The following is a 22,487-nucleotide window of genomic DNA, read 5'->3' as shown; positions in this document are numbered from 1 at the left end:
AAGCAATATAATATAGATCTCTATCCACTATGAGGTTAGAGTAGATAGAGATCTATAGTATTATATTCCTATAGATGTAGAAATGGGAGAAAAGAGCAAAGGGATAAGGAGAAGAAAAAGTAAGTCATTACGTTTCCATATTTCTAAACTAAACACTGCAAACAGATTGATGTCAGAATAATTCCACAGATAAGTTCTCTTTGGATCACATTGTGTTTTAAAGATGCTGTAAATTCATGGTATTCAAGAATGCATGGATCTTTAGTTCATCATGGTAGGACTATCCTTTCTTTCTTTCTTTCTTTTTGTAGTTTTCTGTTGTGAGATGCAGGGAGGTAGAGAGACAGACACCCACATGCACCCAATTGAGATCCACCCGGCATGTCCACCAGGGGCTGATGTTCTGCCCATCTGGGCATTGCTCTGTTGCAACCAGAGCTATTTTAGCACCTGAAGTGGAAGCTATGGAGCCATCCTCAGCGCCTGGGCCAATATTGCTCCAATGGAGCCTTGGTTGCAGAGGGGAAGAAAGAAACAGAGAGGAAGGAGAGGTAGAAGAATGGAGAAGCAGATGGGCACTTCTCCTGTGTGTCCTGGCTGGGAATTGAACCTGGGACTTCCATTATGCTGGGCCAATGCTCTGCCACTGAACCAACCAGCCAGGGCCGGACCACCATTTCTTATGACCAGCCCCATATCTTGTTCTCATTTATGCCACCTGTCAATAAGTCAATGCCTTTTATCTGAGTTTGAATTGGCAAAGCTATTACAATAAAATAAATATTATACTGTTGGTCAACTAAGTTTATAAGTAATGATATATATGTTTGCTCACTTATAGTTTGTATTGTATATTGGGGGACAGGCTGTGGGTAGGCAGGATCCTTATAGCCTAAAGCTTAGTTTTAAGACTAAGCCTTTCTCACCCTTTTTGATGTAGGGTGGTGCACTCTCATGAGGAATCCCATTATGCCTCAGATAAGTGACTTTGTATCATAAACTTCCTTGTTTGTATATTGAATTGAAGGTTTTGGTTTTCTACATTATAAAGTGGGGCAGACCGGGAGCTTGCACTCTCTCAGTTCCTGAGATTAGCATTAGAGAGCAAAGCAGAGAAAGGCCACAGGGAGGAGCCCAGGAGAAGCAGCCAAGATGATGGAGTGCTGAGTGAGAAGCCAGTTTGTGTAGAGTTTGTGCAGGGAGAAGGAAGGAGATGGCAAACAGAGGTGAATAAGTCTGGTGAACTAGAAACCTTTGATTCTAGGAAACTCAGATAAGTCAGTAGCTTTGTGAGCACTGAATGTGAGTGGGTTTTGGAGCCCAGTGTGTATTTTTACTTGCCTGCCGGGTGCAAGCTAGGATTAAAGATGATGGCCCACCAGTTTTTGGCTCCGTTGTTTCTTTACTGACTGTCTGAATCCAATGTGAACCTGCATGGGCTGGGCGGCTGTGATGGTGACCCTGGCTAATGGCTTTACATACACCATACTTAAAAAAAATGTTTTATTAAATGTTGCTAACAGAAGCAATAGTACAGATGAAACTCTGTTATTTAGTCTCAGTAGATAACACTGCTTTAGTGAATTTGGAAAATATTCCAATTACAAGTATGTTTTAGAGTTTCCCATTCTCAGCAAAAGCAGCTAAGTTAAAATATAAAGACTTTGTTTAAACTGGAAGAGAATGTAGTTAAATCTCTCTTAATTCAGGGATAAAATGGCATGTCTACAGTGTGTGATATGCACCATGTGTTTGTATACCAACCAGACAACAAACACTTGATCCTTTAACTTATTTGGGATACAATTCATTGAGTTTTCAAACAAATAAATTATTTCAAAACTTTGTTTTGTAAGGTCTATCACTGACAAGATAAATCATATGAGTCACCACAACAGAAAAAAATAAATATCTGTATTTTAATTGTAATCACATTGGACTGCAGTGATGAACTATCAGAGATCATTATACCATCCTGAAATATCAGTGGGAGAGTGTCAGAAATGATGAGTATTCCATGTTTACAAAAGACTCTGCCTGTGACATGCTGTGTGCTTTCGTGAATCATTTATCTCCTAGCTTTATTCTGTCATGGTATAAAATATTATAAATATCACTCTGCATGAAAGAATAATGAAACACTTAAAAAGGCTATATTTAATGACTTCTCCATTAAAAAAAAGAAAATCCCAGAAAATGCTATGCATACATATGCAGTATTTTTTTTCTTTTCATTATTTCAAATGTTCTCCCGTATCATGTCCTTCAGTGAAGACCACCTTCAATTTTAAGGTGAAATTGCAGGTAATGTTTTCTCTTTGGATGTAAATATTTTAGTTCATCTAAGGAATTATTTGATACCTAAATACCAGTAGAGGACTAGAGTAGAAAATTAACCTTCTAACATTAGTAGTGAATAAAAAAAAGTGCCCTTAACAGTATTTATGGCCCATTGATGTGGGATAGAGGTAATAATGGTAAAGATAATCATAGAGGATATTCTGACACTTAAAAATACAGGAAAAAAATAAAAAAATAAAAAATAATGTTGAATATTATTGTTATATAACTTGTTTTTACAGGAACAAAAAAGATTCAGAATTTATAATTAGAACTTTAGAATTAACTGAAATTACAAAAATCCATGTAATTATATGATGAGGCCCTTGAATCTCAGCAAAGTTGGTAGTAGTTTCCTATACTTTACTTCTCTAGCTGCCAGTGTCACACTAATTTAAAAGTAAATTTTACATATTTTTTTGAAATGGGCTGATCCTTAGAGACCACTAAATCAAAGCTTTGTTCTTATAAATCAAGAAAATTCGGCTCAGAAAGCTTAAATAACTTGCTCAAGGTCACATTATCAATTAGAGAACAATAAAAGACTACAATTCAGAACTCTGGATTCCTAATTTACTTTATTTTCCACTATTCCACAATAACTGTCCAATCTTTTCTTCCATCAGTTTATTATTGTTACCATCATTGACTTTATTACTTTGAACCTTATTTCAAAACAATCTCAGCAATCTGATGCTAGCGAATTGGTATTAAACAACCTGATGAGGCAATCACTAAACTTATCATCTTGGTAAAATGAAGCACAAAATAAAAGCAAATGTGATTGGAAAAATACTGATATAGTGAAATATAACCACTGCTTAAACAAATTGTAAAATGTCTAGCTTGATGTCCTTGCACTATGTTTTTAATGACTTCTTTAGAATTATTAATCATAACGCATTTCTTATAAGTGGTGTAAAAATTGAGAGAAATGTGAAACACCAACTTGACATACATTACACAATAAACGTAAACACGCATCTACTATAATGACCTAGTAGGTCATTTGGTGATTAGTTTGAAAATTCAACTAATCACATTCTAGAGCATATTACAGTTATTTACTTGGAGGCTAAAAGGAAATAATCTTGTTTAAAGTAGAAAGAGAAATTTATAGCAATAGAAACTTTGACATATATATGTTAAAATATATTATATAATATGTAAACTTATAAATTGCAGCCTTATAAATGATAGCTTTCATTTAAGAGTCTAAACCACCCTTTGATGTATGACTGTTGACAGCTTTTAAATTCCACCATTCTCCTTCCCATCTCCCTCACATCTGAGCAAACTGATTAGAAGGCCTGTGTCCTGTCTCCTTGGCAATAGTAGAAAGCTCAAACCATGCAAATGGTGACTTGAAGACAAAACCCCACTACTACTCCACAACCACAATACAGCTCCAAGGCCAATCTGCTTTCCCTGTTCTCTGTTCTCTCATGCCATTCTGAACCTGTCTGAGAGCCTGCTCTGTTCTCCCCAGAAAGCCTCATTATGTGAGAAATAAAAGTTTTTTTATTCTCCCTCGGCATTTGTGTGGTGCCTCAGTCTCCTAATCCAGATCAACCATGGGGTAACCACAACAACTGATACACTGAGAGATATGACTCTTACTTTGTGATTGGTGCTTGTCAGTCTCAAATGAGTATTGGCTTTCCTTTAATAGAGTGCCTAAGAAAAAAAATAGATATCCTGAGCAATATATAGGCCCACCTGGTGGCCAATTGTATGGAAGAGCAGTTAACATGTGGCATGCTGAGGTCTGCACTCCTAAATGACGACATCAATCAAGGAGATTCACTTGCCCTGATCATTCAAGACATGCAATTACAGAAGAGCTCATAAAATGCAGGAGGTTGTATTTCCTCACACATAGAAGGCCCCGTTAAATCTCTAGAAAATCATTTACTCATTTCTTTTATTCTTTCTTTTTTAGCAATAGAGACAGGGACAGATAGAAACAGAGAGATAGAAAGGGACAGAATGAGAAGCATCAATTCTTTGTTGCGGCACCTTAGTTGTTCATTGATTGCTTTCTCATGTGCTTTGACCAGGGGGCTCCAGCAGACCAAGTGACCTCATGTACTCAAGCCATTGACCTTGGGCTTCAAGCCAGTGACCTTCGGGCTCAAGCCAGTTACCATGAGTTCATGTCTATGATCCCACACTCAAGCCGGATGAGCCCGTGCTCAAGCCGGCAACCTCAGGGTTTTGAACCTGGATCCTCTGTGTCCTAGGCTGGTGCTCTATTCACTGTGCTACTGCCTGGTCAAGCAAAATCCACTCCATTTATGACACCATTAAGAAAATACTATTGACTCTTAAGTCACCACAATGCTAAACCCAGCTCAAAATCTTTCAGGAGTTATTGGATTTTCAGGGCAACATAGTCCCCATTTGTAATTTTACGTAAGCCCATTTCTGCTAGTCACCTTGAATGTAGTCTCCTACAAAAAGTCTCTAAAATCTTTCCAAATAATAATAAAATAGACACTGGCCCCCTAGCCAATCCTTCATGGTATGGGAGTCAGCTAGTTCTTCCCATGCCTCATGGAGTCTTTGAACCACCCTTGAAAGGTGTATGCTTTCCACAGACTTCTGATGTAAGAAGCTACCTTCCTAAGCCCCAAGCCATTAGCCATTACAGTGGCAGGCAATTCTGCATGCTATATCTCCCAATAATAGAGGTTCTTAAGGTCCTGACTCTATACTCCTCAGTATCCAGTTGCCCACTATGCCTTAGGTCAGTGGTCCCCATCCTTTTTTGGGCCACGGACTGGTTTCATGTCAGAAAATATTTTCACAGACCGGCCTTTAGGGTGGGACAGATAAATGTATCACGTGACTGAGACAAGCGTCAAGAGTGAGTCTGAGACGGATGTAACAGAGGGAATCTGGTCATTTTTTAAAAATAAAACATCATTCAGACTTAAATATAAGTAAAATGAAAATAATGTAAGTTATTTGTTCTTTCTCTGCAGACTGATACCAAATGGCCCACAGACCGGTACCAGTCTGTGACCCGGGGTTTGGGGACCACTGTCTTAAGTCATGTAAGTAATACTCTACAAGTTTGGTGTGGCCAGTAAGGCCTCCCTGCTCAAATAAAATGATACCCGTGTATTAGAGCCAAATCTAGGCCTTCTGGCTTATCCAACCTGGATGAGGTCATGGCCTTCCCCATCTTCAGTTCCTTGGTAGATGCCATGGTTTTACAGAGAGCTACTTGAGGAGCTCCTTGGGATCAACTGAGTGAACATTTATAAAGGGAATCTATATACCTTACCGATGGTATAGCCTCCATCATCACACATAACTGTACTCCCTAAAGAACTGTTACTTTTAATACCTTAACCAAGACAGTTAATAAAAGGCTTATAGAACATTTTTATAGAACCTTGGGCTACTGTCAATTGTCTGACCATATTATTTAGTCAATGAAAGCAACAATTCTTAATCCAAAGTTGCACTTTATGGGGCAAAAGTTTCTGGGAGCATTGTGTCAGAGATACCTAAAATATAAACCGGTGCCATATGTCTCTACATATTAAAGCCACAATACAAAACCTCACCAAAATACTGCATATCTTTTTCAGCATTCTGGTTGTAATTGACAGTGACAGGACACCCATTTCACTTCTCACAGTACATAATGCTGAGCTCTTGAACTAGGCTTCCGATAGAATGGTTGCCTCTCTAACCACAAATCTCTGAATATAGACCTGATAAAATATCATCGTGGCTTAATGAAACAATGTCAAATTCTATTAAGTTAAGCATGACGCATTTCACTTTTCAGTCAAACATGAAGAACAAACTGTGAACAAGAGTAATCTATTTTTGATATTTGACAGTTCAAAGTTTTCCCATTTTACCCCTTACTCCCTAGCCCTAACATACACACCTTTTGCTACATATCTGGGCAAGCTATTAAGAGCCTGAGTGCTAGCTCTGTAATGTCAGTAGCCAGGCCACCGTCACAGCCACCTGGCCCATGCAGGTTCTCATTGAATTCGGACAGACGGTAACGAAACAACAGAGCCACGAACTGGTGGGCCATTACCTTTAATCCTAGCTTGGACCCAGCGGGCAAATAAAACACACACTGGGCTCCAAACCCACTCATTCAGCACTCACAAAGCTACTGACTTATCCGAGTTTCCTAGAATCAAAGGTTTCTAGCTCACTAGCCTCATTCTCCTTTGTTCCCCATCTCCTTCTGTCTACACAAACTCTGCACTAATTGGCTTCTCTCTCAGCACTCAACCATCTTGGCTGCCTCTCTTCTCCTCCACATGGCCTTTCTCTGCTCTCTGCTCTAATGTTAATCTCAGGAACCGAGAGAGCAAGCTCCAGGTCTGCCCCACTTTATAGTGCAGAACTCAAAACCTTTAATACAATATACAAATAAAGAAATCTCTGATACAAAGTCACTTATCTGAGGCATAATGGGATTCCTCATGAGAGTGCACCACCCTACATCAAAAAGGGTGAGAAAGGCTTAGTCTTAAAACTAAGCCTTAGGCTATAAGGATCCTGCCAACCCACAGCCTGTCCCCCCACATGCAATGCAAACTCTAAGCGAGCAAACATATATATATCATATTTACAAACTTATTTAACCAACATTCCACCCCTTTTGCTTGCTTCACAATCCAAAGCACAGGTATTCTTGCACAAGGATATTAGGCACATTACACAAATTACAACATGACAAATCAAACCATTTCAACAATTACAAAGATACAATTCACCAGTCTCTGAGCACTTTCTCAAAAGTGCAAAATGTCCTCGGCCTTCTTTCTAGCCATTTGAAAGGCTTCCCGGGGCAGGGGAAGAGCCTCCAGCAAAACCTCCCCCTACCTTCATCAGGGTATTTCACATTGTCCAAAATCCATAAGTCCATCCAACAAAGGAGCCAGTGACAACTCCGGTTATAGTCTAGAAATCAGTCCATGCACATGGAGCCTCAGCCACCACCCTCATCCCTGCCGTCCTGGCAGGTCTTACACTGTCCCAAAGAGGAGCACATAGCAGTGGCAGTCAGCATTTCCATCTCTGCTCCAGAGAGCATGATTGCGTACACCCCTATGTCCCAAAATCACAGACCTACCTACCAGGGATGTAGTAGTATTCCTTGCTGCTGGGCTCTCACCTTCTGGAGACTGCGGGTTTCAACTCCAACCCGATTTTCCTCATCCTCTAAAGATGAACTGGAAACACCAGCTCCCACTGCCAGGCTTGAGATCCAGGCTGCTGCCTTCTGCTCTGCAGGTCCTGCAGCTCCAGCTCCGGCCTCCTGCTGCTGCTGGCTCTCCACTACGTTCAGGGCAATCTGCAACTCACAAACCTGTGATTCCTTCTCCAGAGGTTGCTCCATTTACAAGCGAATCTCATGAACCTGGTTGGCCTCTTCCTCAGCGCTTCCTCCAGCTCCAGGGTCAGCATCTGTTTCTCCCACGTTTGCTCCAGCTCCTTCCACTGCTCGGTTTGCAGGTCCCAGGCAGCCTCTTGCACAGAACTCTCAGTTTCCTCACGCATGGCTGTAAAAGTCAGCCAGCCTATGGCCCCCAAAAGGACAGCCATAGGGAACCATAACAGCAGCCAGTCCTCTACTCCACTGCTCAAAAGTGGGGGTGGGGGGGCTCCATACCGAATTTTGAATCCTGACACAGACTATGCCAAATGTGAAGCCAGTAGCCACGGCCACCATCACAGCCGCCTGTCCCATGCAGGTTCTCATTGAATTTGGACAGATGGTAATGAAACAACAGAGACATGAACTGGTGGGCCATTAGCTTTAATCCTAGCCTGTACCCAGCGGGCAAGTAAAAACTCACACTAGGCTCCAAAACCCACCCATTCAGTGCTCACAAAGCTACTGACTTATCCGAGGTTCCTAGAATCAAAGGTTCCTAGTTCACCAGCCTTATTCACCTCTGTTCCCCATCTCCTTCTCTCTACACAAACTTTGCAATACTGGCTTCTCACTCAGCACTCTACCATCTTGGATGCCTTTCCTCTCCTCCACGTGGCCTTACTCTGCTCTCTGCTCTAATGCTAATCTCAGGAACCAAGAGAGCAAGCTCCAAGTCTGCCCCACTTTATAGTACAGAAATCAAAACCTTTAACCAATATACAAATAAGGAAGTCTCTGATACAAAGTCACTTATCTGAGGTATAATGGGATTCCTCATGAGAGTGCATCACCCTACATCAAAAAGGGTGGGAAAGGCTTAGTCTTAAAACTAAGCCTTAGGCTATAAGGATCTTGCCTGCTTACAGCCTGTCCCCCCACATCCAATGCAAACTATAAGTGAGCAAACATATACAGTGTGTTTTTAAAATAATGGTGCACTTTTGACTGGTCACAGGAAAGCAACAAAAGACGATAGAAATGTGAAATCTGCACCAAATAAAAGGTGACAGAGGACAGTCTGATTTTGGGTGATAGTTAAGCAACATAATTGAACAACAAGATAACCTGGACATGTTATCTTTGAATATATGTATCCTGATTTATTGATGTTGCCCCATTAAAAAAATAAAAAAATAAAAAAGATTAGAAAGTGAAGAGTTTTCCCCCCTAGGTAAAAAAAAAAAAAAAGGAAAACCCTCCCAGTTTCTGTAGGATGATGTGGCAGCATGTGCGCATGTGCAGATGATGACGTAACACCGTGTATACAGTGGAGCAGCCCATGGCCATGCCAGTGAGATGTGGATGGTACAGAGGAATGTTCAGTGTGTTCTGTGGCTCGCTAAATTCGAATCCGTGACCAAAGTGCAACATGAATATCGGCTCGTTTATAATGAAGTGCCACTACATAGGAATAAAATTTCTCATTGGGATAAGCAGTTGAAGGAAACAGGCAGTTTGGTGGAGAAACCCCGTTCTGGTAGGCCATCAGTCACTGACGAGTCTGTAGACACTATACGGAATAGCTACCTAAGGAGCTCTAAAAAATCTGTGCGTGAGCCCACATCAAACTGCATTGAATAGGTATGAAACTGGGAGAGTTTTTCTGTTATTTGGTGCAGATTTCACATTTCTATCTTCCTTTTTTGCTTTCCTGTGACCGGCCAAAAGTGCACCATGACTTCACAGACACACTGTATATCATATTTACAAACTTATTTGACCAGCAAGCTCCTTCAGAACCAGGAGAATGTTCAAACCACAAAAAGCCCTGACCCGTACTAGGGAACTTCCACTCCAGTATTACTCCCTAACCACAATAACACTGCAACCCTTTCAGCTTCTGGTCCCTTAGGCAATTTTGGATCACCTTGAGATTTTGCCCTGTTATTTTCAGAAAGCCTCATTATATGTGTAATAAAGGTTTTCATACTCTCTTAGAGCACATATGGTATCATGAGTTTTGACATCTAAATCAAACTGAAAATGGCAAGGGGTTCTAGTTCTACCTGGTAACCAAATATACCTTCAGATCTAATTACATAAATAATACCCAAATAATTAAATAATATCATTATAAATACAAGTAATCACATTTTCCTTACTATTAAATGTTAGGTTAAAAAAAGAGAGTTTTTTATCCTATAGTCACAAAAGTAACATAGAGTAATCCCCCCATTACCATAAAGCAGCGGTCCCCAACCCCCGGGCTGCAGACCAGTACCGGTCCGTGGGCCATTTGGTACCGGTCTGCAGAGAAAGAATAAATAACTTACATTATTTCCGTTTTATTTATATTTAAGTCTGAATGATGTTTTATTTTTTAAAAATGACCAGATTCCCTCTTTATCATCTGTCTAAGACTCACTCTTGACGCTTGTCTTGGTCATGTGATACATTTATCCGTCCCACCCTAAAGGTCGGTCCGTGAAAATATTTTCTGACATGAAACTGATCTGTGGCCCAAAAAAGGTTGGGGACCACTGCCTTAGGCTATAAGAATCCTGCCTGCTTACATCCTTTCCCTCCACATCCATTGCAAACTATAAGCATGCAAACATATATATCATTATTTACAAAATTATTTGACCAACAAACAAACACACCTTTTGTGAACATTGTCATTTACATAAGTAAATGATCATTGATTTTGATGTAATTCTGTTAAAAAATGAAGTGTCATATACTCTAAATATAAAATATAAAAAGCCTTTATTGCCCATAAGAGTTCTTTCATTACTGAAAATGTCATATCAGAAAAAATAAAATGTCACTGAAATAATATACTAGCTTAATGAACATACAAAAAGCATCACAAAATAATTTGTTACTAAAATATGGGTGTTGGGCAGGTAAAATATATTATGTTCACTTTGTTAAAGATGGTGCTGCCCACAGGGAAGCCCATCACCCAGGTGATATTAGTTGCTCTTCTTGCTTGGAACAGGCATGATTATATTAATGTGTGTTGTGGGCGGGCTGTAGGCAGGCAGGATCCTTATAGCCTGGGGCTTGGTTTTAGGACTAAGCCTTTCCCACCCTTTTTGATGTAGGGTGGTGCACTCTCATGAGGAATCTTATTATGCCTATGATAAGTGACTTCCTATCAGAGACTTCCTTGTTTGTATATTGGATTAAAGTTTTGGTTTTCTACACTATAAAGTGGGGCAGACCAGGAGCTTGCTCTCTCTTGGTTTCTGAAATTAGCATTCGAGAGGAGAGCAGAGAAAGGCCACGTGGAGGAGGCCAGGAGAAGCAGCCAAGATGGTGGAGTGCTGAGGGAGAAGCCAGTTAGTGCAGAGTTTGTGTAGAGGGAAGGAGTTGGGAAACAGAGGTGAATAAGGCTGGTGAGCTAGAAACCTTTGATTCTAGGAAACTTGGATAAGTCAGTAGCTTTGTGAGCACTGAATGAGTGGGTTTTGGAGCCCAGTGTGTGTTTTTACTTGCCTGCTGGGTGCAAGCTAGTATTAAAGGTAATGACCCACCAGTTCTTGGCTCTGTTGTTTCATTACTGGCCGTCCAAATCTAATGCGAACCTGCATCTGAATGGCCACGATGGCGACTACTGGCTTTACAATGAAGAATATTAGTGACAATAAATAACTGAATTAACTATAAAAACAGGTAACAACAACATATATTATGTCAATAATGCTGAATAGAAATTGATAATTTACAAATACTTAAATATAAGATCAAAAGTGAAAATGATCTAATATAGTGTTTTTAAACGGGTCACGAACTCTTGCTGGTCTGCCAGCACTTTCTGGCTGGTCTACAAAAGAGTTAACCATTCTCATGTTGAATGAAGAAAATTGACCCAATGATGTTAGCCCAAATTCACCTATGCTCTAGGTGATTGCTACTTATCAGCCTGTACCATTAATGAAAATACTATTGAGGCTGTATTAGATATCACTGGAACTTGTAGGCTCATTTGAACAACTTTTTGCACCATTAAGAGCATTTTCAAATCATATGTAATAGTCAAAAAGCATTTGGAAAAACATATAGTATTCAATGCAGCATACATATGGAGTTTAGGAATCAAGCACCAGCTCACACCATGTTGCACTGTTATGGGAAGTAAGATAAAACTTGATTCATTGTGCGTTTTCCTTCCTGGCTGCCTAGGTCACTGGTCCCCAAGAGTAAAAGTTTGCAACCATTGGTTTGATATATGTAAATTTTAAAGGAGAAGATACAGAGAATAAAAGAATGGCTATTAGTTTTAACATAAAAGATCAAAAGAGTCAACTTTACATATGCAGGTCAAAATTATAACAACATATATTTACATATTAAAAAGTTCAGATTTCCCAAAGGAAAAAGCATATATGTATACATTTAGATATAGTGTGTGTGTATCTTAGTTTCAACTCATTGTTCTTGCATTTTCCTTCTAATTTCTGAGACGTATGTTTCTTTTTTTAATTACTTAATCTTAAAACTGAGATTATATTGGTTTATAGCATTAAGTTTCAGGTGTATAACCTTATAATTTAACAACTGTCTACACTACAAAATGCTTACTACCAAAAGTCTGGTTTCATTTAGTCACCATAGAATTGACCCCCTTTATACATTTCATCCTTTTACCGTTTCCTTTCTAAGGTAACCACTACTCTGTTATCTGCATCTATGAGTTTGCTTTTGTTTTTATTTTATTTTTATGTTCCATACATCAGTAAAATCATATGGTATTTATCTTTTACTGTCTGACTTATTCTATGTCACAAATGTTAAGATTTTATTTAATTTAAAAAATGTTTTTGTAGTCAGTGGGTAGTATCACATCTTGTTTATTTATTTATCCATTGGTGGACACTTAGGTTGTTTCCATATATGGACTATAGTAAATAATAAAAATAGGGGTGCTCATATCTTTTCAAATTAATGTTTTTGTATTTTTGGGTAAATACCCAGAAGTGAAAATGGATTATATGTTAGTTTTAATTTTTTAAAAATCTCCATATTGTTTTCTGTAGTGGCTACATCAATGTACAATCCCACCAATGGTGTACCAGTATTCTCTCTTCTCCATATCATCTTCAGCATTTGTTACTTCTTATCTTTTTTATATTAGCCAGTCTAATAGATACGAGATGATATCTCATTGTAGTTTGCATTTGTATTTCTTTAAAAATTGGGAATGTTGAACATCTTTTCATGTACCATATTACCCCATGTATAAGATGATCCTATGTATAAGACACACCTTAATGTTGGGGTCCAAAATTTAAAAACAAATGTATTACATAAAGTTACTGAACTCAAGTTTTATTCATCATAAAATTCATACAACTCCTCATCACTGTCAAAACTTGCATCTATTAGGTTGTCCTCATCTGTGTCTGATGACGAATCACTGTCTTCAACAATGAGGGCAAAAACAAGCGCAAAAAAGTGGGAAATACAAGTAAAAGAAATCTACAATTACTGTATAAGATGCACCCAGTTTTTAGACTCCAAATTTTTCTAAGAAAAGGTGCATCTTATACATTGGGAAGTATGGTACTTTTTGACCATCTATATATCTTCTTTGGACAAAATGCCTATTCAAATCATCTACTCATTTTTTAATCAAATTTTGTTTTGTTGGTGAGTTGTATGATGTTTGTAAGTATTTGGTATAGTAATCCTTCCTGTATCAGATGTGTGATTTGCAAATATCTTTTCTCATTCAGTAGTTTACCTTTTCATTTTGTTGATGATTTTATTTGTTGTAAAGATGCTTTTTAGTTTTACATAAATCCATTTGTTACTTTTGTTTTTGCTACCTTTGCTGTTGGTGCCAAATTCACAAAAATACTTATAAGGATGATATCCAGGAATATAGCACCTACGCTATCTTCTTTGTATTTTATGATTTCAGATCTTACATTCAAGACTTTAATCCACCTGACCTGTGGTGGCGCAGTAGATAAAGCGTCGACCTGGAAATGCTGAGGTTGCCAGTTTGAAACCCTGGGCTTGCCTGGTCAAGGCACATATGGGAGTTGATACTTCCAGCTCCTCCCCCCTTCTCTTTCTCTATCTCTCCTCTTTGTCTCTCTCTCTCTCTCTCCCTCTCCTCTCTAAAAAAATGAATAAATAAAAAATTTAAAAAAAAAGACTTTAATCCATTTTGAGTTCATTTTTGTGTATGGTGTAAGATAATGGTCTCATTTATTGCATTTTGTTATGGGAGCCCCAGAACACAAATTCATATCCTTTATAGATAAGCCCATAATGTAAGGATTGGGTGATTAAAGGGGATGGGGTGGGGGAATGGGAAGAGGTGATAATTTCAGAAATAAATCCAAATAAAAAGTAATTCAGATATTATGTTACGAAGTATAAATAATTTCTTCTTAATTATAGTTTTAAAAGGTTCTCTATTTTTAAAATCCCATCTCCTTTCTGCTTTAAGCATTTTGCTTTACCATTTAGTCCATCTAAAATCTTTAATTTTGCCCCCTGCACTGTCTTTCTCTAAAATAAAAACTTTGTTATCTTCTATTCCAGAAAAAACACAAAAACAAACAAACAGCAAAACAGAAAAATGTTAGTCTTTACACCCTATTTTGGCTGTTATCCTAAACTTTTCTTTGCCTTTTTTTTTTCAAGCCAGGTTTGTTGAAGTAGACATTTAAAATATTTATTTTACTAATTCCCTCTCCATGCAATTTGATTTTGGCCTCTGCACTCTATGTGTAAATACATATTAATAAAAATATTTCAACGGTAACAATGTCAACAGTTCTCCTACATTCTAGAGCACCTTATCTATACCAAACCCAAAATACAATAAAATCTGTCTTGCACTTTTGGGCACTTAAAATAATGCATGAAGACTTGAACAACCAAACTGTAAGTGAAAAAGACTAGTAACTAAAATTTGAAAGATGAAAAAATTAAAAAATATTTTATTAATAAAATAAGGTATTTGTAATCTAAAAAATCCAATTGAAATGGTTTAATTGTATAGAAGAAAGTGAAATATCAACAAATGCTATCCAACTGATCTACAATTATTATTTTTCTAAGTATATAAAACAACTGGTATACTGTAGAATAAGTATTCCCAAAGTGAATCTATTATATGAAGAACAAATGAAGTCCAATGATGTTCATGAAAGTATTATAATTGATAATTCTCTTATTGAGAAAAACCTGAAGATAGAAATTTACTGATAGACCAAATAGTAGTGTTTGCTCAATCAACCAGTGAAGTAGAATCACTTAGGTGCACATTTAACTTACAAGACTTTAATTCTACACCAGTCAAAAATAAACAGAAATAATTTGGTACTAGACAAACTGTGTAAAAAAACAAATAAGCTTATCTGGTATTATCTGAAGACTCTGTTACCTGCTCCAACATCGGAGGGGAAACATTCTGTTATTATTTTCAGAGATAATATGCCTTGCGCACAATCATGTAGATCAGTGGTCCCCAACCCCCAGGCCACGGACCGGTACCGGTCCCAGAGAAAGAATAAATAACTTACATTATTTCCGTTTTATTTATATAAATTTAAGGTCTGAACGATGTTTTATTTTTAAAAAACGACCAGATTCCCTCTGTTACATCCGTCTAAGACTCACTCTTGATGCTTGTCTCATAAGTTCGACAATTATATTTAAAAATACCACAGTTTTTACACCGGTTGCATAATTTTATTTTGTGCATTTATCCATCTCACCCTAAAGGCTGGTCTGTGAAAACATTTTCTGACATTAAACCAGTCAGTGGCCCAAAAAAGGTTGGGGACCACTGATGTAGATGATCTTCAATGAGAGATTTAAAGTATTTCATAGGTAACAACTGTATGTGATTTTCTCCTTACATAACAACTTTAGATCCTTAATCCATATAAAAAGATGCAATCTCAGTGAAAGAACTGAGTGCATTTAACAGATATCATGCTAAATGATTTACAAAATAAAATTCTAAGAGTGAATATATATGTTTATATATATTCAGCATATAAAAGATATAAAGGGCATGATTATAATTTGGGATAAATGACAGGAAAAGAGAAAATGGCAAGAAGTGATATGTATCACATGTTACTAAAAAAAGGCATAAAATAAAACTCAATGTGGCAACGGAAGGAAATGATGAAACAGTGAGAACCAGAAGAAGCAAACGGATTTTATTTGTGGAGACCCAATGACTTGCTTATAATCTCACAGCAAGTAGGCAGGGGTAAGATAGGAAAAAGTCAATGATCAGTAATTATTTAATTCTGCTACTTTTCTCCCAAATTTTAGGGAATCATTAGGTAATTGGATAACCATTAGAGATGTGAAACAATAAATATTTGTTTTTATGCTTGAACTACACAATACAAATGTTTTATTTTTAGTCATGCTACTCTTAAGATCGTAGTCCAGTTGGGTAATCCAGGTCATTTTATTTCATCTTTGGGGGGGGTTATACATGTGAACATAAAGAAAAGTGTGTCTGTATGTGCACATATGTTTGTATATGATTTACTATGTGTTATTATGCCAATCACTAACATAAATTACATTATTTAATTATAAAATAACCCTATGTGATAAAGCTTTATTATCTCTAGTTTATAGATGAGAAAACTAAGGCTCAGCTTGGTGATGTGACTTGTCCAATGAAAAAGAACAAACTGGGTTGGCTTTGAACCCAGAAATCTGATTCCAAAGCTGTAATGGTACTGAGCATGACCTATGTGAAACATACTTTATATATACAACAACTGTGCTCTGTAGACATAATGATCCTCAATTTGTAAATAAATAAACTGAGTCTCAAAGAGATTATACAATTGTGCAAAAACAGCTAGCTAAGAAGTAATAGGTTGAAATTAGAATTCAAGTCTCTGTGATTTTACATGTAGTTTGAAACAAAGAATGATGTAACATTTATAAAAATAAAATCAACTTCCTTACTAATAAATTAAAATATGCTTCGTTTTATCCACAAATAATCCAAGATTTGTTTTAAAAACTTAGTGTTAAAAACCACTGATTACTAGTCACAGTATTTTTACATTAAAAAAATATAATTTGCCTTACATTAACCTCGATAAAATAAATATTCCATTTTTTTTAGGAATCTCTTAGTATACTTCTAATCACTATTTTTTCCTTCTCTTTTTGAAAATACATAGGCTACTATAAAGTATCTCTAGGTGATCAGTATATCTACCTGTCAGGAAAATAAATAGCTATTTTTTTCCTCTTTCTCATTCTCGTGGCCACATGGCATCCAAATAACTAATAATATAAATCAGTGGCTTCTAAGGAGAACGCAGATAGCCCAGAAGTATTCTGGAACATCATCATTGGGATCCAGTCAGCAACCATGTAACATTTTTGGCAGCTGGGGACTATAGCACTTCTAGCACAGAAAGGACGCTCTTGGGCACAAAAGGCAAAAATAAATAAGTAAATAAATAAATAAGTAAACAAACACAATTAAGTAGATGATTTTTTTTTCTACAGTATTGTTCTTTTCACAAGAAGTCAAATGTGACTTACCCAATGAAAATGCTAGGAAAAAGAACTATTTTGTAGAATACAGAAATGGACACCTTACTAATACTAGTATCGCCACTATTTCAGGGCTAAAATAAAACGTTTAGTGCTTCATTTCTGATAACAGTGTTCTCTCACATAAGTTGAAACTCTTGGACTTGTTTCAGAAGGGAGAATAGGAGGACATATAAGTAGTAACTGGTTATAAGAAATTGGACTGGAAGCATCAGCTTATTTTATATATCAGCAGAAACATTAAGTCAAGATGTAATCCAAAAACCTTGATATGGTAACATCCATATGCTTCTGCTAAAAGAGTCGCCCATACCCACACATGCATTTCAGCTATAGCAAATCCTTTGCCACACAACACAATGCTATAAATCTAACTTCTAGAAGTCTGAACTTTTCAGATTTTCTCCCAAACTATACCACTCGCTCAATTTCCTCTGCCAATCCATTCATAAACAGAGCTTAATCTTGGTTAGATTCAGCAGGATCTCAGATCCAAAACCTTTAGAAGCTGGGTAAGTGACTTCTAAGAATTGTGATCAGGGAGAAGTAACGGCAGCAAAGGACGCATTGTCTTCTCAGTGCCAATGCAGAACAGATTGTCAGGCGACAAAATGAGCTGAAAAGTCCTTTGCTGTCTTTTACTATTCAGTACTACCCCAGGAGGTAAGTGCTTAAAAACAAAATTTCCTTTTTCTGGAAATATGTTAATAAAATATAAAACTTATATGAATGCCTTTTTACATACTCTTGTCATCATTATAATACTTCTATATTTGACTTTATGCATATTTTGCAGAACAGACTGCTTTATGCTCTGGTAATTTCCCATTTTATATGATTCAAATATAAAGGCACTTGCAAGGTTACTGGATGTACTTATTTTTAAAAGTTAAAAACAATCCTGTTTTCATTTTTATATTGTTGTTTACCTGTGTATTTGACTGTAAATTCAGATTGAATAAAACAACCTCAATTTTTTCTTACTATAAAGCTATCTAAAAGGATTGCAGAGTAAAGTACTTAATAAATTGAAAATATTTTCATTAAAACAACTAATATTTTTGTAAAGCATGTAGTGTAAAATAAAGATGTCTGTAATGAAATACTACATGATAAGTTAAATCTTACTTACCAAATTCCTTAGGAACTGCTATAGAATAAACACAATTATGTCCCACACTGTAATTTTTTGGATAGTTTGGTGATAAAACAGTGCCTTCTGAACCTGTAGAACGACTCCCACAAGGTGCTAGAAAATAAAAATGATAAAACATTATTCTTAGAAAAAAGATTATTAATTATATTATGAATATTTTCTTAATATAAATATGACTACTAAATTTTAAGGTGTATCATGTACCTTCATATTTTAATGAGATGCCCTTGTCAATTATTTTAATTAAGAAATTATGTGCAAACAACATTTTAAACATCATGATGTACCCTCCTCAGAAACAAAGTAATATACTAATGTATAATGGTGCTATCTCTATAGGTAACAGTGGAGGGCCTACTTTCATTTATGATAAAAGGGTAATTATAATCTTTTTTTTTTAATTCAGTGAGAGAAGGGGAGGCAGAGAGACAGAATTCCACATGTGCCCCCACTGGGATCCACCTGGCAAGCTCACTAGGGGACAATGCTCTGCTCATCTGGGGCATTGCTTCATTGCTCAGCAACTGAGCTCTTCTTAGTGCCTGAGGTGGAGGCCGTGGAGCCATCCTCAGCACCCAGGGCCAACTCACTCCAATCAAGCCATGGCTGCAGGAGGAGAAGAGAGAGAGCAAGACAGAGAAAGAGACAGATAAAGAGAGAGAGGGAGAGACAGAGAAAAGGGAGAAGGGGAATCCAAACATCCACATGCTGGGCTAAGACTTTACCCTTGAGCCAACTGTCCAGGGTGATAATCATCTCATTTTAATGATGAGCAATTACATATGTGAGAAATTTATTCACTGCCAGGTTTTGAAAAACTACTGAAAATTAACCTTGATTATGCTGTCACCAAATTAAATATTTCTATACATGGTATGAGGGTGGTTGTACAAATATATTCACTCTCTCATCTAAATAACATATTCTTTTACAAATCTCTATCTTATTTAAATCAGATGGGTTGCCAATGCTATACAGAGGCAGACATTTTGCTACCTGAGACCCCAATGTTCTATTTTCCTAAAACAGATGAGCGTGAGACCAATGTTTCTGGAAAATGTGTAGATAATGGTTCTGTCATTCCCCAAAACCCGGGATGCATTAAAATTCATAGTTCTGGAACTCAGAGAGAGACCTGAGCTACGAATAGAAATTTAGGTATCCAAAGCTTAAAGAAGATACTTGATATTCCCTAAATGAATAATGTCACCCTGAAAAGTATGTAGAATGAGAAAAAATGGCCAAAGAGAGGTCTGGGGAATGCCCAGGTAGGATCAGATAGAGGGTGGCTACAGATAAATTAGTTCCTGGATAATCAAGGGAGGAGAAAATTTTAATTAAAGGAAGTGTTCAAGAAAGTTAAGATTTGCAAAGTGGTAATAAATGAAAAAGGAGTCTGAGTAGATTTGTCAATCTAGAGGAGTAAAGAGCTTCTTTCCCATTTCCATGGCTCCCTTGAGAGGGATTTTGCGTAGGCCTGCCAGCCTGTTGGCCCTGCCCCTCCCCCTGCAGAGGTGAAATGAGCTTCCTGATTGGTGAGCTCAGGCCAGGAACTTAACTGACAGCCTGGAGCTACCTTGCCTTAGGGCACCGGTGATGATTTCTTTCTCTGCAGGTTCAGTATTTTAGGCTGAGTCTGTGGAGGGGGTGGCCATGGTTGTTGCAGGACGCCTATAAGTGTGTAGAAAGTCCAATGGTACCACTTCTCAACTGTTATCAGTATTAAAACTCATAGTTTGATTTCCTCCAGCTTACCTCTTCATTGGCTTTGAACTTGTGCAAGGTTCTCTCAAACATCAAAAAGGAAATTTTTGGTATTATTAATATGGTAGTTTCTACCAGAGCAACTTTGTACCAATTATAAGTGGCAAGCCAAGTCCAGCTCATGCCAAGAGAAATTTTTGCATTTTTAAGGAGTTACAAACAAAACAAAAACTAAGAATATGTGATGGAGACATGTGTCAGAGACATGTGTCCAGCAAAGCCCAGAATGCCATTTGGCCCTTTACAGAAAAAGTTTGCCAACCCTTGAACTAGAGCAGAGAAGCAGTAGCTAGACCAGGGGTCGGGAACCTATGGCTCACAAGCCAGATGTGGCTCTTTTGATGGCTACATCTGGCTTGCAAACAAATCTTTAATAAAAAAAATAATGTTAAAATATAAAACATTCTCATGTATTACAATCCATTCATTTCCTACCGCTCATGTTCATGGCTGCAGGTGGCTGGAGCCAATCACAGCTGTCCTCCGGAACAACACCAAATTTTAATTGGATAATGCGTAATATACACGGGTTGTTGTATGACTTTCACAGAATTACATTTTAAAATATGTGGCATTTATAGCTCTCTCAGCCAAAAAGTTTCCCAACTCCTGAGTTAGACTGTAGTTGGATGAAGAATAAGTGGTGTATAAAGAAATAGAAAAGTAATTAGAAACTTAATCATAACCAGAAGGAGAATGTAGGGGAAGAGGCAAAGCTGAATGAGTTTTTGTTATGTGAAAAAATAGTGAGGAAGAAATTTTACAAAGGGGTCAGGACCATTCACCTAGAGTCTTGGAAAAGATAAGATTAACAACAAAAGTGGAGAGACTAGCTATAGAATGCATTAGTGACACACCTTTGTACCTGAGGAAAGGTCTGAAGGAAACATAGGTTGGGGTTCATAGTGGTAATTTATTGAAATTACTGTCTGATTTTCCTTTTAAAGAGAACTGGATGGGGTATGCTATGTGCCTTGAGAAGAGTCATGAGAGTTTGAAAAAGTAAATACTTTCGATTGATTCCTAGCCAAAGTTTAAACTATAGCAATATATTAAACATACACACCACACAAACAGCATGTTGTATTGAGATGGTGGCTAATAAATGTTCTGCCTCTTTTTCTTTTAATGTTTTATGAAATGGTAATAAATAGTTAGACTTAAAGATACTAAAATTAGAACTTCCTAGAATTATAACAAATTGACAGTGAGGATAATAACCACAGAGACATCACTGTCATCACTCATTAATGTTTAAATTAGAGGAGTCAGGTGTATTCTTATTTCGGCACTGATAACTTTATTCAACTGATAACACTACTGAGGAGAGAATCATTCAACACTAAGTAGTACGTTTTATGTTAACTTTTTTTCTGATGTTAAGGTGCTCCAAAATTACAATGCTTTGAATGTACGTGATAAGAATCTTATTTATAAATTTTGAAAGTATAAATAGAAGTGAGAGCTTCTAACTGAAGTTTAGCTTCGTCACTCAGTCATGAATATTCTGCCATTCCACATTAAGGTGCAACTGATGGCTTGATTGGTTTTGTATATTTTATTATATTTTGCATAATGGACATCTAGCAAAGCTTTTGTTGAAAATATAATATAACATATAAAAAAATAAATGTTTTTATTTTAAACCGCTGATGAATATATATGAAGTTACATGTAATCACATGTCCTTTTGGTGACTGATATGTCAGATTCTATTACTCATACTATTAGCAATAAGTTTATGTTTCATCTGGTTGGTGATTACAGCATGGCCTAATTTGTACCCAATATATTGAATATTGTAGCAACTGAAAATATTTTATGCATTGTGTACATATAAATAAAGAAAAATTAGCTCTACTGTGAGAAATGCACTTCTTATAATCTGTTTTATATTTATAAAAATCCAGATGAAATCATGACTATGCCAGGCTAACTTTACTAATTTTTCTAACACTGGTTCCTAAAAGCTTTTCATATTCTCTCCCTCTTTTAATTCCATCTTATTGGCTAGTAGGGAAAAGGCAGCCTTTATTTTTCTGGATCTGTTAACAATCAGTAGAAGATAAAAGGAAGCCAGAGCTTTTAATTAAATGCTTATTTTTGCCATTTGACTTATACCTGTGAGCCTTTTGTCAAACTGTTTCTCTAAACAGCCTTTAATATTAGAATGCATTAAAAATAAGAACTCACCTGTTACTGATTATAATTTGTGCGATGCTATGACTACTTTAAATCTGCATTTTAATAGCATTTTGTAGAACACCAGAGTTATGAGAAAAAATG

At 36.9% G+C, this 22,487-nt stretch overlaps 1 protein-coding gene across 3 annotated transcripts in view; it reads right to left on the bottom strand.

The window, feature by feature from the left end:
• CSMD3 (CUB and Sushi multiple domains 3) overlaps nucleotides 1–22,487 on the bottom strand; it is a 1,246,722-nt gene that overhangs the window by 246,488 nt on the left and 977,747 nt on the right. For all 3 annotated transcript variants that reach the window (XM_066265798.1, XM_066265799.1, XM_066265800.1), the window contains one exon: nucleotides 18,414–18,530. In XM_066265798.1, the coding sequence (XP_066121895.1) occupies nucleotides 18,414–18,530 (117 nt within the window). The remainder of the gene's footprint in view (nucleotides 1–18,413; nucleotides 18,531–22,487) is intronic.

This window comes from Saccopteryx bilineata, chromosome 3 (genome assembly GCF_036850765.1).
Source record: "Saccopteryx bilineata isolate mSacBil1 chromosome 3, mSacBil1_pri_phased_curated, whole genome shotgun sequence".
Lineage (NCBI taxonomy): Eukaryota > Metazoa > Chordata > Mammalia > Chiroptera > Emballonuridae > Saccopteryx > Saccopteryx bilineata.
The sequence above is the reverse complement of the archived record's forward strand: the minus strand, read 5'-3'. Positions and strand labels throughout refer to the sequence as shown.